This window comes from Alexandromys fortis, unplaced genomic scaffold (assembly GCF_014885135.2).
Source record: "Alexandromys fortis isolate MF-2015 unplaced genomic scaffold, M_Fortis_MF-2015_v1.1 scaffold_0, whole genome shotgun sequence".
Classification (NCBI taxonomy): Eukaryota; Metazoa; Chordata; class Mammalia; order Rodentia; family Cricetidae; genus Alexandromys; species Alexandromys fortis.
This window is the reverse complement of record NW_026067949.1, coordinates 31,424,272-31,439,991: the sequence shown is the minus strand read 5'-3', so window position 1 is coordinate 31,439,991 and position 15,720 is coordinate 31,424,272. Positions and strand designations below refer to the sequence as shown.

At 46.2% G+C, this 15,720-nt stretch overlaps 1 protein-coding gene across 1 annotated transcript in view; it reads left to right on the top strand.

Annotated features, from left to right (window-relative positions):
• Positions 1–3,296: 3,296 nt before the first annotated feature.
• The window catches only part of Kdr (kinase insert domain receptor), a 44,132-nt gene continuing 31,708 nt past the window's right edge, over positions 3,297–15,720 (top strand). The window contains exons 1-7 of the mRNA XM_050150019.1: positions 3,297–3,655; positions 7,412–7,505; positions 9,395–9,591; positions 12,876–13,006; positions 13,243–13,411; positions 13,980–14,119; positions 14,855–15,032. Of these exons, the coding sequence (XP_050005976.1) occupies positions 3,589–3,655; positions 7,412–7,505; positions 9,395–9,591; positions 12,876–13,006; positions 13,243–13,411; positions 13,980–14,119; positions 14,855–15,032 (976 nt within the window). The 5' untranslated portion in view covers positions 3,297–3,588. The remainder of the gene's footprint in view (positions 3,656–7,411; positions 7,506–9,394; positions 9,592–12,875; positions 13,007–13,242; positions 13,412–13,979; positions 14,120–14,854; positions 15,033–15,720) is intronic.

Here is a 15,720-nt window from a genome sequence, read left to right as displayed (position 1 = left end):
GAGCTCCCTGGTGTGGATGCTGGGAACAAAACTAGGGTCTCATAGAAGAGCGGCAAGCACCCTGATTGCTGAGCCATCTCTCCATCTTTACTTTAAGTTGTCTAATTTATCTGTTTTGCTTTTGAAAAAGTCCCAAGTAACTATAGGGAAGTGTTTGGTGGTAGGCACATGGGTGCCTATGTCCCTAGTACCAACATTTTTCCTTTACAGGTAGCAAGTGATGAAGAGACATTTTGTCTGTCTCACAAGGATGGCATGTCCTTAAAATGCTTATTACACTGTAAGATATTACGAGTAGAACTGAGCTCTGATGAAACTTGTGAGGCAAGTAGCTGAGTCTTCCTTTCCTCGAACATAAAATGTATGCTTTAAGTGGAAAGTGTAAGCCGCCCAGGGAGTAATCTCAGCTTGGGGAGAAGCAGAAGTCTGATAGTGAGAAGAAAACAGTACTGGAGAACTTGCAGAGTGCAGCAGCTGCTAGCGTCGATGGGCTATAAACCCAGCCGACAGCTGGCAAGGTAGTCCTATGCTCCCTTAAGTCCCAGCACTTGAAAACATGGGAAAGCAATTAAACGAAGTAAACATAAGGAAGTGTCATGCAAATATGTAACTGACTAATGGCAATGCTTGAAACTACAGCAGACACAAGAAAAAAAAATAGCTTGTCACATTTCAATCATGGAAGAGGTTTCTTGGAAAAATATGTAACAAGCAAATATTTCTTCTCTCCCACCTACCTTTGTGGCAAGCACTTTCTAAATGTTGGAATTTGTACAGTGTGATTTTCCTGGGTACTGCTTATGACGTTTCCTATTGTGTATCCAAATAGGGAGTGTTATTGGACAATTGTGTATGCGTGTGTGTGTGTGTGTGCACGCACACGTGTGTACCGACTCATGATGTGTGAAGACCCGGTGTTGATGGGGGTGGCTCATCCTGCCAGAGGTAAACTTTGACTATCATTTCTCAAGAGTTTCTGCTTTGAGATAGTGTCTCCCACTGGCCTGAGGGTCATCAGCTAACTCACCTAGTCTTGGGGTGGGGGATGAGAAGGGGAATCGAGGCTCCTTGTATTCCTATTTCCTAGGCACTGGGATAACAAGCTGGTGCCACACCTGCCTTTTTAAACACGAGTCTGGAAGCTCAAACGTGGGGTTTTATGCTTGCACAGCAACTCCAGAAACGAACCATTCCCCTATCCTTCCCTCTGTGTTTCCCCCTTTCTTTCCTTCTTCCTTTTCAAACAGATCTTGTTCCTCCCTTTCTTCTAATGGACACAAAACATTTCTTAGTGTGTGAGGGAGGGAATATGGTGGACTGGCTTCACTAGGGTTCTATCAAATTTGGATCCCGTAGCCATCAAAGATGCCTCATTTCCTCTAAGACTTCTAAAGGGGGCTATTACCTTGGGCCTGTGGGTTCTGGTTTGTATTAGAGAAGACACTATCTTCTTACGTAAAACATGGACGAGGAAGTATCCAGAATAGCAAATAAGGTTTCAAGAGAAGTCTTGTTTGGGGACCGTGATGGAGAAAACCTACCTTGTCCAAGCCAGAATCCACCTTCACCTCCTTAACCCAAAGCTGACACAGCCATTCCTTGATCATTTTCTGAGGTGTGTTTTCGTTCCTTTGCTTTACTGTCCAGGAAGGGAAGTTCCCCTCAGTGTTCTACCTTGTTCACAATAAACATGTCTCAGATAAAAGCACACCTGCACTCACAGCAGAACACCGTTAAGAAGAAAGGGCCAGAGCCTTGAAAATGTTCTCCGTGGGTGCACTCTAAAGGGAAAACAGGGAAGGCTCCAAACAGCCTTCCTATGGGGTTTCCTTTTGTGAACAAAGAATGCAATACATAGCAAACTAAACATGCACAGAATTTGCGCGTCTCCACCGAAGGAAGGTGCCCATACCAAGCATCTTCATGTTTTTCTAGCATAATTCCACCACGAAGAATTAACTGTGTGTTGAAACTTTTTTTTTTTACTGTGAACATGGGAAACCAAGGAACAAAGAAACAACAACAACAAAATCTCCCTGGCTTGGTACCTGCTTCTAGCACAATGCTTCAGGCTAAGGCACATTCATATAAAGGGGCAACGGCTTCTCCCCTCTTTAAAAAAGAAAAGTATCATGTTACATTAATTGTATATTTGTGCATTGATGCGCATTAATGTTACACTAATGTAGCTTGGATTAGATACAGAAATAATAATCTTATGTCTTTATCCTGCCGAAGGACTGTCCTTTAGCCTCTCATTATAAAAGCATCTGGTTAGAGTCAGGAATGAAAGATGTTACAGGATATTTGTGGTCACTCCCGAGGTGTGGAAGGAATAGAAAGAAATCTAGGAATGAAAGTGGTCATGAAGGAGCCGCAGCTCCTCTACATTCGCTACTTGAAGTCTACATAGATGGAGAAAGGAGGTTTGTTCTCCCAGAGACCGCCTGCCCCTTCGGTAACTGCAGTGACACTCCAGCAGAGAAATGCCTGCTTCTCTTCTGCTGATCAGCTCTGAAAAAGGCTCGGCCAAAGGTACCCTAGGGGACCATGGTCATGGAACCGGGTGACCAAACAAAGTATTCTAGTAGCTGCAGAACCAGGACCAGTGCTCATTGCTCTGCAACTGCCTGGGGGGTCCTGGTCACGGCCAGCTCCCTGTTGGACAGAGTCAGGCAGGAGTCCCCAGCAGAAATGTCTTCTAGAGCTAAGCAGGTAACTTCAGATGTGAAGTTGCTCGATGGATGAGAAAACGGTAGGGGCATTGGCAACCTGTATAAGCACCTATCTAATTAAGGCATTCGACGGGAATTTTAAAACTATGGCTCAGCTGGCCAAAAGGACCATAAAAAAAAAAAAACTCCCAAGTTCTGGCCAACTCACTGCCAAGTTGGTGCCCTAAATAGTTCTAGGTCCAATGTTCCTATGCTCCAACCTGCCGCGGATTCTGGGTCTCTTGAGACGCTCAGCTACTGCAGCCAACTGAGTTCCGCACTTGGAGGCTCCTAAGGAGGGCGCAGTGGCCTTGTGCTTCGGTGATGTTTTCCAGGTCCCTGGGGACAGCAAGTGTCTCAAAACCCGTTCCTGGCTACATTTTACTTCCACCAGAAACCGAGCTGCGTCCAGTTTTTCTCCCAAGGGCGACTTGCCGACGGGCACAGTTCCGGGCTAGTTGGGGAGTGGGCGTGGGAAACCGGGAAATCCAAACCTGGTATCCAGGGAGGGGTGTTGCCGGACGCGAGGAGTCCCCGCCCCTCCCAGCAGTGACCCCGCCCCTGTGCTCTAGAGTTTAGCGGCCGCTCGCGCTCTTCCCTGAGTCCTCGGGACCCCAAGAGAGTGTAGGTCGCGCGGGACGCTACCTGGCAGAACAGAAAGCTCAGATTGCGTCCCGAAGTCGGGATAACCTGGCTGGCCAGTGTCCGCAGATACCTCTGCAGTTGTGGCCGGAGCCAGGGCGCCCCTGCCCCGCGCTCTCCCCGGTCCTGCGCTGCGGGGCGTGTATCGCTTCTGTGACTTCTTTGCGGGTCCAGGGACCGAGAAAGAGTCCGTGCCTGAGAACTGGGCTCTGCGCCCAGCGCGAGGTGCAGGATGGAGAGCAAAGCGCTGCTAGCTGTCGCTCTGTGGCTCTGCGTGGAGACCCAGGCCGCCTCTGTGGGTAAGGAGCTTACTCTCTGAAAGTAAGGCGGAGAAGCAGGGTGCGGGCGGAGAGCGGGGATGCGAGAGAAGAGGATCTAACTCGGAGAGAACTAGGGAGCTGCCCTTTGGTGTCCTTTCATTATCAACGGGAAAAACAGGTTCAAGGACTGGCCCGAAACGACCCAGCCAGTGGATGGTCTCCAGAGCTCTAGCCCGAACTCTAATCTCCCCAGGGTTTTGGTGGGACCTGTGGTGCAGAGCCGGCACAGCCTAGGGCGCTGGGGAGGCTGGAGTGGGAAGGCGCTCTGAGCAGGGGCAAGAGATGCCCCCACAGGCAAGAACAGGCAGTGAAATCCCTGCAAGCGAGCGCAAACCGGGCGCCCTGCGTGGCATTCTGCACTCCGGGCCCGGCCGAGCCTCCACGGAGTGGAGCAGGGAGCCCGCCCCCTGCTTTCTGGGCTTTAGCTCCCGCGCTTGAGCGCACCGACTAAGTGAGACGAGGTCTCTTCATAGGGCGAAACTTTCCTCCCCCAGCTTTCTTTTAAGCAGAACACTACTTTCCTCGCAGGAACAAGAGGCGGCCCCCTCTTTTGTGACAATTACTCCGGGTCTCTTAAAGTAACTATCTACTTAATACCCCAAAGCGTTTGGTCCTGGGGTAAACTCATAGTCAGAAACCGAATTTCAGCAATCTCTTGGGTTTTTCACTGAGTTATAGCGCCACTTTTCATGTCACTTAATCTTGCCCTCTGCTTCAAGGTTAGTAGCAGTCATGCTCTTGGGTTCTTGGTACAACTTCCCTTCCCATCCATTCCCTTCCCTCCCCCTCCTTTTCCCTCCCCTCCCATTCCCTTCCTCCCCACTCCTCTTCCTCTATTTCTGTCTCATTTCCTTCTTGTAGCCTCAGTCTGCCGTTTTCCCAGTCTCGCCCATTGGAGAACAGAGGGTCAGAAAGTAAAAACTCAATTCTGTCCAAACATCCCTTGCCCCAGAAGAGAACCGCGTGCCTTAAAAACACTGGCGCTGATGTACAGTACCAAGATCATCTGGCCAGAGTTATTGAATTTTCTTCATAATGACTCAGTTCATCAGGCCGGTTCTGTCATGGGTGCTCATTTGTCCCTGACAAACCCCCCACTCTCCCCCTTTCTGGGAAGAGAAAGACAGTCTGGAACATGTGCTGGCCCTGCGTCCCACAAAGAAGTGAGCTGCTTTGAAGCCTGGGGTGTTCCTAGTGCAGCAGTTTAACAGCAGCCCCGCTCCCCGAATAAAACGGAGGCTGCCCTTTTGGAGTGTGTGACTTTGCCTAATTGGATTGGACTCTAATTGGTGCCATCGAATTCCAGAGACAGAGCTGCTGTTGTTTTTCCTTCTCGTCGTCGAGCGGGAAGGATAACAGTGCACAAATTAATGAATGCTGGTTATGGGTTTCGAACATAAAAGGGCTTTTATTGTGCAGTCACATATGTACCTCTTCCAGTCAGAATGAACTTTCTAGGGGAGAGAAGCCAAACTTGCCAATGAAAATGAATGAGCTCCGATGGGGAGGGGTATTAGTCATTAATGTAACTCTCCAATATATTATCAATAACCCTGCTGACTAGCTGTGATTGTGGATCGATCCCTAGAATAGCGTGGTGTTGCCTTTGGCTTCTTATGAATGGGATGTCTTTTAAAGATGAACATAGCTAATATGCCCGCAGTCTAAGATAATCTCTGGGTGCACTTTACTATAGAGACAGTCAAGAGGCTGTCATGGCTGGGGCATGTAGATCAGTGATATAACGCTCACGGCCTGGGTTTGCTTCCCAGCGCTGAAGAATAGAAGTCTTTGACTGCAGAGGTGGGTGGATACATATTATTGAATGGCTAGGTATTTACTACACATTTTCCCTCACACATCTGCCCAACTGACTGGTTCTTTTTCATTTGCTCATCATAAGAGCTGTATTCAGTTATTGTTTTGGGGCTAAGGTTTCTCAGTCACGTTTAAAATCTACTTACCAAATAAACTGTTTTTATTTTCTGCTTCTCAAACAAAGTAGCGTTCCATCATTGGAAGACTGGTTTATGAACATTTTAATTGCTTGCCTAGGTGGAGGGCCATGACATCTTCCCGACTGAAAAGTGTCACATGGATGGGTTGAGTGTGACTACCCAGTTCTGCTGTTGCCTCAGGGTGCTCCACAGAGCACCTGTGACACAGTCATGTTAAACAGCATTTAAAATGCGTGTTCGCAGATCTAGGAACATCCAAACGCTGCATAAAGTTCAGAACCATTGCCCAAATGCACGTCGCTAACAATGTCAACTACCTTCTGAGATTTATTCATGTCACTTCATTTCCAGTGTTTGAAAATATGTCATCAATCAACCCATCTAAAGTTCTATCCGCAGCATGTGTACATCTGACTAGGTTGGGTGTGTTCGGGGTGCTTTGGCTATGGATTGTTTCGCACATCTGTGTAGGTGTGTGAGAACCCATGCTGTCGGTTAACCGCCTGGCTCCAGTTGTCCACATAGCGGCCACGGTGTCATGGCACCGGCTACTTGCCCCGGCTATTTGCCCGTGCTCTCTCTATTCACACGGCCTCGTATTTGTTCATGGGCTCTTATTTGCCCAACAATGTCAATGCCAGCTGAGGCCCTGAGAGTCATCTGCTCTTGGTTGGTGTGAATTAGAAAGCCTGGACGGCTGCCTGGTATTAATTAGTTATCTCTTCCTCTGAGACAGTTGCACTATGTGGCCCAGGCTAGCCTCAAACTTATGGTCCTCTTGTTTCGTTCCTCTGAAAGCTGGCCTTCCAGGTGTGCACCACCAGGCTAGGCAGGTCAGTAGTTGCTTTTCACGCTGAGAGCTGGAAGATTTTGATATCCCTTGGCATGATGGGAAACTTTGCTTTTAATCATGCTTTTCACATGCCTGATGACACTTTATACTTAGGTGGCTGAAAACTAGTTATCTTGCTGTGGAATGACCTGCAGAGATGTGTATCTTTCATGATGTCTTTCTGCATTGTCATCTGTAGGTAGCATGCATCTTGTGTCTGGAGCTTTGTGTTGGGATGAGCGCAGAGCTTTGATTAATGAGTTGAGAGCCCCCCCCCATTGTAGCTCACTAGAGCTACACTATTTATAGTTCTGCTCAGAGAAAAATTATATTAATATGCATGCATACATGAACGTTTCTTTTGCTCAGTTTATTTTCCTTCGTCTAAATGCGCGGTCTCTAGGAGCCGCTACCTCAGCGTTTGCAGCTCAGTCCCCAAAGGAAATCTGCTACACAGCATGATAAAAGACAATGGGACAAGGTCACAGTGGCTCCTATCCTTCTGGGGGGGGGGGAGTATGGGGATGAGCTGTATAGAGATCTCTCTGGGGAGTTTGCATTAATCAGCAATTTAGTCAGATGTGTATATCCTATGCTTTACAAGAAATGTCAGCGAGTCCTTTCCCAAGGGCTTGAGATCATCAGATGGGGGTTCACCGGGTTTCAATGTCCCATATCCTTTTGTAAGACCTTGAAGTTGGCAGGGAGGGAAAACAGGAACTCCACCCTAGCGCCGTGCACTGCAGAACTGTTGTGTTGGTTTGTGACCATCTGCCCATTCTTCCTGTTATGACAGAGTTTGTGGACTTTTACTGGGAATGGGGCATGCAGCAAATTCCACTTTTATACAATGAATAGTTGAAGAGGCCATTTAAAACTTGGAGTGTGCATTGTTTATGGAAGGTGTTTCCTATTGGGTCCGACTCTTATCTAATTTGTTTCTAGTTTTGCCGGGCGATTCCCTCCATCCGCCGAAGCTCAGCACACAAAAGGACGTACTTACAATCTTGGCAAATAGAACCCTTCAGATTACTTGCAGGTAAGGATCCACTTTAGATTCAGATTTCCTGTGTGAAAGGATGCATTGTTTACTGAGGTCACAACAATTTCCATTACTCAAGAATTATAATAGTATTGTTGTAATTGTTTATAAGTCATGAGACTTCTAAGAACTCATGTAATAATAAAACAATGAGAAAGGTCTTTTCAAACTTTTGTACTATTTTGCTGGGCCTTTTCAACACGTACAAGCGTTTTTACACAAATGCAACATGCACACACGTACACACAAGCATACACACATGTAAATGTATGCCAAACTGACATGTGACAGACATTTATGACTATTGATAAGTCAGTCAATTTAAGGACATATTGTTATGAAATAGAGTTGAAGTTTGAGCCATGTTCATGTCTGTTAGAATGGCTTTCGGACATCTTTTTAGCCCTTAATAAGAACTGTAATCTACAAATGAAATTCTGTCTGTAGCAGCAATTTAGTCTCTAGCCAATACTATTCCTGACCATATGTCCTGTTGAAAACATGAGCCTCCTACTCTGCCTTGATGTTCGGGGCCTCTATTCCGCTTGCCAGCAAGAAGCCATGCTGTTCTTCTGGAAAGGCAGGGCAACAGCACCCTTTGACAAGAGGCCTTTGAAATTTGCCTTTCAACCAAGAGGCAAGAAAGAAAACCTAGAGGAAGTGTAGGTGGATGTGGTCATGAGAGACCTGGAGGTCTCTGCAGAGCTGCCTGGCTTTGGTGGAGACGGTGATAGATCTAGGCATCTAAGAAGAGTGCTTGGTGCCGCAAAGAGCCCTGGCAGCTTGTGGTATTATTCATGGCTGAAGAATACCAAGTGGTCCACAGAATAACTCAGGTCTGTTTTAGGTTGTTGTATGTGGCCTAGGCCTCTTATCGAAGGTCTGCAAAGTCACCAGCGATACCCAGCCTTTGGGGGTAAATTTTTTTTTTCTAGAAACAGAAAGCTGTAGCAGGAGCTGTTTATCGTCGATAAATCATGGCATTTCCAGAGATTTCCCTCTACCTATTCTCAGACACAAAGGTTACTTAAGATCTGCAAAGGTTCCCACCTCCCTTTGGAAATGGCAGAAGCACTTCTTACGCTCTTGGCAAACCCTGGAGCAAACAGGTGACGTCGTGAGAGTTTCAGGCTCTTTGAACGAAGGCTCAGTGGGTGACACTGTTTTATTCATGTTGACTACAAAGCAATACAAGTATTGTCTATCCAATGTGACCCTTGCGAGTACCATGAGTCTCTTCCCTCTGTGCCCTCTTGGCACCCTCACCCCCATACCTCCATGATGACTCTGGCTTCCCTGCTGTGTCCCCAACACTCCAGATGCACCCTGGTCCCTGTCCTTCGCACTTTACTGTTCTGCTTGAAACGCGGCACCTCCTGATGTGCGTAGGGCCAGCTTGGCCAAGTTCCTCCCTGGTCTTTGCTTCTTTCATATTTTTCTTCAAGCCCTAAATCACCACCCTTTATACAAGCACTTGTGCTCTCTCGTTGTCTCTCTCCCCCGATTAGAGTGAGGGCCCCCTAAAGGAACTGACTTATTTCTTCTTGGTGTGCACTGGGCAAGTGCTCTAGCACTGAGCATCATATGCCTGGTCCCTTAAAGCATCGGTTTTTGTCCTTAATGCTCAGCCACCATATATGCTTTAAAAATATTTACTGAAAGATTGAATGTGTCAACTAATAGAAAACACGTGACCGTGACTTCTGAGATGGAGTGTTTGGTCTTCGGTGGCATGTCCATGCGGACTGTCTGTAATCGGTGTCTGTCAGCTTGAAAGTGTCTGCTGAGCATTTATATGCATGTGAGAACCAAACCTCCCGTTCTCTTCGTCATAACCCCGTGCCACGGAGTGTCACATTAATACTTTCCTGGGATATTTTTCTCAGGGGAGAGAGGGACCTGGATTGGCTTTGGCCCAACAACCAGCTTGGTTCTGGGGAAAGGGTGTTGGTGACTGAGTGCAGCGACAGTGTCTTCTGCAAGACACTCACAGTTCCAAAAGTGGTCGGAAATGATACCGGAGCCTACAAGTGCTTCTACCGGGACGTCGACATGGCCTCCGTCATTTACGTCTACGTTCAAGGTAAGCAGTGGGCCGGAACGTACTTTCCACATCCACTCACCAGGTCTACAACACAAGAGGCCCAAGAAAAGTTGAATCCAACAGGAGGCTTGTTGGAAAGGCTGCTTGCCAAGAAGGAATATAAAAGCTTCTCTCCCAGGCTTCCTCTGAGAAAGGACTCTCTGACAGTCTGGGCTTCGGTCTGAGCTGCCTTTCTCTTCTCCAGTTAGGTCCCTTTTCTGTGGTGCTCTCAGGTTCTCTGTGAGCCGCCGTGGGATATAGGGACTCCTAAAATGCCTTCAGCTGGAGAGATCTTAGTGCTGGAGAGAGATGGGAGGCGAATTGTGGCAAGGTTTCTGTGGTGAGATAGGTTATCTGTAGCAGGGAGGAGCTTTCTGCAGGAATGCATAGCGCCATAGCCGAGGACTCTGGAGGCTGTTTTCCTTTCCCCCTCCCCCATAAGATCTTTCCTTTCCAGACTCACACTTTATAGAAAAAAAATTCACACACCCATGTGCAAAGCCCAACACCCCCTCAAAAGAACCCTCGAGTACTGCATTTCTTGTTTTTGCTTGTGTGATCTGAGAGGACTTGGCTTTTAGACTCAGCTCCAGCGAGATGCAAGGAGAGTCATAGGAAAGTCACTTCATAGTTACAGCGTGTGTTTTATTTTGAGAGGATGAATAGCCGTGTGGGTTTTTTTTTTTTGTACACTTCACCTTTGAGGGCTAATGATTTGGGATTGATTTATAAAAAGCCCTCGTTTTATGTCAAAGGATTAACTTAGCTTTTGCCTCACATCAAAGGGTTAGTTTAGCTCTGCGAGCAAGTTGTGTAACTTAACATCTTTGTAAGGAGAACTACAGTGTAATATGTATTCAATGTTTAGAGCATGAACCATAATCTCTTTTGTATTTTAAAAATGGCACACCACCTTTTCTTGTGAAAAACCTGCCTTCACTTATGGGATGCCTGTAATAGCGTGCACTTCTCAGGAATATAAAGGTTGCATTATATAGTATTTGTTTTTTGATTTTTGTGTGAGTGAGAGTTGTGCGTGTATGTATGTGTAGTGTATGGGTGCCTGCTGTCTGTGGAAGTCAGAAGAGGGCATTGGACTCCACTGGAACTTGAGTTACAGATGGCTATGAGCCACCATGGGTGCTGGGAACTGAATGCAAATCCTCCACAGGAGCAGCCAGGGTACCTAACTGCTGGGCCATCTCTCCAAGCCCGGGTTGCATTGTGTTTGGCATGGGCATCCTGCACTGTGTTTCTTGCAGAGAGGATGAATCTTCAAAGGATTTTATTTGTTCATCTGTATGCAACCTCACATCCCGGAGGATTTGAGACAGGTGAAAATGACTTTGAAATTTTTTTTCTAGACGCCACTATTACCAGACAGGAAGGCTCTTCATGAGGGCAGCACCCTTGCAGATCTGCCCTTCCATTCCAGTAGGGACAGTCTATGGAAGACCACAGCCCAGTGACCCAGGGTGCCCTGGGGATGCTCAGTGGTTGGGTATTCTTTTTGCCTAGGGTGAGAAAGTCTAAAATGGAGTTCTGTGCCCTCCTCCTCACTCCACAGAGCTGAGGGAGACAAGGCTTGGACCTTGGGGGAATGTCTGGCTCCTTTTGATCTGACAGTCTTGGGAGATGCAGCTCTCTCAGAAGACTGCAAGGATTTCCTGCCCTCGGCCTGTCTAGAAACGCTACAAGATGAGCCTCTCCCACAATATCGCGTTACTTCCTTCTCCCCGAGTCAGGAAACCTGGAGACATGCAAAAAGTCATTTCGTGGGTTACAGTAAATATTTTATTTTGAGAGGATGTGTGGTTGTTTAGTGTCCCTTTGTTTATTTCCCCTTTAGGGCTACTGAAATAGAATTGAGCCACCAAATAACTTTAGCCTTAAGTCAAGAGGTTAGTTTAGATTCTCCAGGCTTGCCCCGAATGAAGCAAGTCATGAAATAGTCTGTCTGTTAACATGTTCACGGGGGTTGTGGGGAGACAGGCAATACAACAGTGGTGGTCTCTAGCACTGATTGTCTGTGTTCTCAGTGCTATTGGATACACCGTGAAATTCTGCTCCCGCCTCAGCTTAGCCTTCTGTGGTGGGTTATCCAAAAGTTTGGTCATGAAGTTTAACAACAGGAAAGAAAGCATTGAATGTATTATTCCCTATGGACAGGTCCTTAATGTCCCCCTCTGGTCCCTACTTCACTTCCTCTGTCCTCTGACCCACCTAGCGGTGGATGGAGCCAGGAGGTTGGCCTTGGCCTCATACCATAATGGCTATGACATGGGGGGGGGTGTCTATGCTCTCCAGTTGGGGAGGAAATCAGACCTTTGCTGTTGAAAGGACTTAGCTACTCTTCTGCCCTTTGGTTTCATTAACTCTTTATTCGCCTCTGAAAAGGCTTGATCAGATGTGTGGGAGGTAGGAACTGAGATGTTATCTCTGAGATTTGAAGTGATGACACCAGGCCAGGTCCCCTGTCTCTGGGGGATGGAGAAAATTCCCAACCATGTACTGACTCTGTGTGAATACTCTCTGAAGGATAGCAAGTCACTCTGGCTTTTGGCTTAATCGTTTGGCATTGTGGTCTCCCAAATATTCATTGTCAGAGATATTTGTAAGTTCTAAGTCTTGAGCTAAATGCAGTGGCTATTAAACATTGGCGCATGGCGACTCTTTGGAGCCCGCAGTCTCTAGGTATTATAAAAATCATTCTTTTGCATCGCTGGAATTGCTCTTTTCTCTTAGCTTAAAGATTCCAGTTTCTTTTCAGGTCATTTATATTATTTGCCTACTGAAAGAAATGAATTTTAGCATCATAAAACTCACAGTTTCAGTGTATGGATTTAAATTTAAAATGTTTATTTTATAAAAATTATAATAATTTATTAAAGCATGGAATTTCTAAAATAGATTCTACTTATTAATGCTCCATGTGAAGTTAAGATCATTGTTGGAGTTTACATTTAGAGTTTCCTCTCTCTCTCTCTCTCTCTCTCTCTCTCTCTCTCTCTGTCTCTCTGTCTCTCTGTCTCTCTCTGTCTCTTTGTCTGTCTGTCTGTCTCTCTCTCTCTGCATGTATGTCTGTGTGTATATGTTTCTCTCCCCTTCCTTGACCATAGCTTTGGAGCCAGATATCTACACGCAGACTCTAGTCAAAGATACGGGCATCTTTGCTCATGCCAGTTGTCAATGACAATCATTCAGTCATTCGGTTAGGGTTCATGGACCCAGGAATTCCAACTGTCCTGCTAACACCTCACTGGGAGAATTCACTTTTCTTCCAGATTACAGATCACCATTCATCGCCTCTGTCAGTGACCAGCATGACATTGTGTACATCACCGACAACAAAAACAAGTCCGTGGTGGTTCCGTGCCGAGGGTCCATTTCAAACCTGAACGTGTCGCTCTGTGCGGTGAGTTGCCTCCTTTTCAGTCACCTCCTACGTTTCCACGGTTGTTAAGCCTCTTTGCCGATGCCCTTCCTGCTTCCAATGTATGTCAACAGTGAACTGCAAAGACCCTGTAGAGTGGGTCAACCGCACCATAAACAAAACCAACTTACCTTCTCGAAAGTAAGATGGATCCTTCAGGGGTCATCAAGTTCGGACAGCACTGGGTAAATGTTCGTTGTTTCTTTGTTGTTATGCAGAGATATCCAGAAAGGAGGTTTGTCCCGGATGGAAACAAAATCACCTGGGACAGTGAGACAGGCTTTACAATCCCCAGTTACATGATTGGCTACGCCGGCATGGTCTTCTGCGAGGCAAAGATCAATGATGAGACCTATCAGTCTATCATGTACATAGTTGTGGTTGTAGGTAAGTAGGCATTTTTCTTCTGTTCCATTAGTACCAATTAATAAAGATGACTTTCTTCATGAAGATCCTGGAGAGGAAGGTGTAGGGCGAAGGGCAAGGGATGTGGAAGAAGATGTTAGCTCAGGATATGGTGCTGGTCAACTTCTTACAAATGCCCTTCCCTACCAGACAAACCATTGCAGCAGGGGGACAGGGGGTATTCCTTCTTTCCTGCCAAGACTAAGAATAAAAAAATATCACCACCAAAGCTCATTTTATGAAAAATGCAATATTCAGATCACTGCTCTCCATCAGTTCTTTTAATTGTATCTATTTAATGGAAAGCTCAACAATTTACTCAAGTGGGCCCCATTGGCCTAGACTTTATTATTCGTCAGGTTCCATTGGCGAAAACGCTGGAGATAGTGATTTGTGAGTTACCATAAACCCTCTTCCTAAAAGCCATCCAGCAGCAGCGAGTCCCCCAAAGAGAAGTGATGTCACTCGCTCGCACCACTTTAAAGATGTGTGCCGAGCCCTCGATGTCTTTTCCATCACACTTTCTGTTTTTATCATTTCCTCGCTCCAGGACATAGGATTTATGATGTGACGCTGAGCCCCCCTCATAGAATCGAGCTATCTGCGGGAGAGAAGCTTGTCTTAAATTGTACAGCAAGAACTGAGCTCAACGTGGGGCTTCATTTCAACTGGCAGGTCCCTTCTTTGAAGGTAACACAAACTGCCCAAAGCCAGACTTCTGAATACTTTGATTATAAACCCTAATGAAGTTTGCTTAAGAGATATAGGATCCCTTCTGGTCAGATAAATTATAAAGGCTTTAAAACACATGTGCATGTGTGCTCTATCTCTCTCTCTCTCTCTCTCTCTCTCTCTCTCTCTCTCTCTCTCTCACACACACACACACACACACACACACACACACACACCACACACACACACACACACACGCGCACGCACACACACTAATGAACCCAGACTTTAATATAAGGAGCCTGGCAGAATACATAGCAACCATGAAAAGACACCTTACTAGGAATCCCAACCCTTCTGCAGCTGGGCTGTGCAGATTGGTCTCCACTAAGTTATTAATCTTTTGACATTACGGTATTTCTTTGTTCTCTAAAGTCCTCGATCTGTTTGTCTCTTTAAGAGGTGAGCTGAGTTCCGTTTCTCTTTAGACAGCTCTATTTGTATCTATACTGGGCATACATCTCATTCTCATTAGGTAAAGAAGGCTTCAAAATCCTCCCTCAGTTCCGTGTATTTCAGCTTCCACTCATTCCTCCTGAATCCCAAAATATATGTTGATGTGGTGTTTAAATCCTCAATAATGGGGTCCACCAAGGGTCAGTCAGGACTGGATTCTGTGGGTCTCTAGGAGCTACTGGAGAGTTAGTGCTCTTCTGGGCTGTGAACTTTTACTAAAATCTTTTTGTTTTTCAGCATCACCATAACAAGATTATAAACAGGGACGTGAAACCCCTTCCTGGGACTGAGTGGAAGAAATTTTTGAGCACCTTGATAATAGATAGTGTGACCAGGAATGACCAAGGGCTATACACCTGCATAGCATCCAGTGGGCGGATGACCAAGAAAAACAGCACATTTGTCCAAGTTCATAGTAAGCGACCGTTCTCTTGCTAATACACCGTACCTGGGAGAGTCAGATGACTTACATCAATCTAGGTTACCTCGTTCATTCACAAGATACTTTTGAGTCCTTGTTAATGAGGGCACAAGACCTAGAGGTCAACAGCTTAGCTTTGGAGTCAGGGACTTGGGTTCAAAACCTCAACTTTGAAATGCCCCATGATACGCGCTCACTAGGCATTGCTCATTATAGCGGTTGCTGCAATTGTTATTGTATGTAGAGTGTTAGTATGAATGATGGTCAAATGATGTCAAAGATTTCAGTTTACTGCAAGGAAGGTTAAGAAGCTTGCACTTCTCCAACTGGGGAAACCCAGATTCAGTTGCTTTCTCTGTGGTTTTAGGTAAATCACCCGAATTTTAGATTGTGCCCTCGTATTTCCATAGCTGTCTCAGTTTAGATCACTTGTGATACTAGAGCTCGCGCTTATGCTTTTGCAGGCTTACTTTGCAGCTTACTGGGACTAGTTTGTTTGTGACATCAGGGGCTTGCAGGTGCTAGGCAAGTGATCTCGCATTGCGTCCTTTAAAGGAAGTGAAGGCAGAAGGGGGGTGGGACACTTAGGAGGCTGGTTGTTCAAATCCAGGTGAGAGATAGTAGAGGACTAGGGCTAGGGTATCTGTGGAGGAAGAAGAGATAAGATCCTGGATCTATTCCT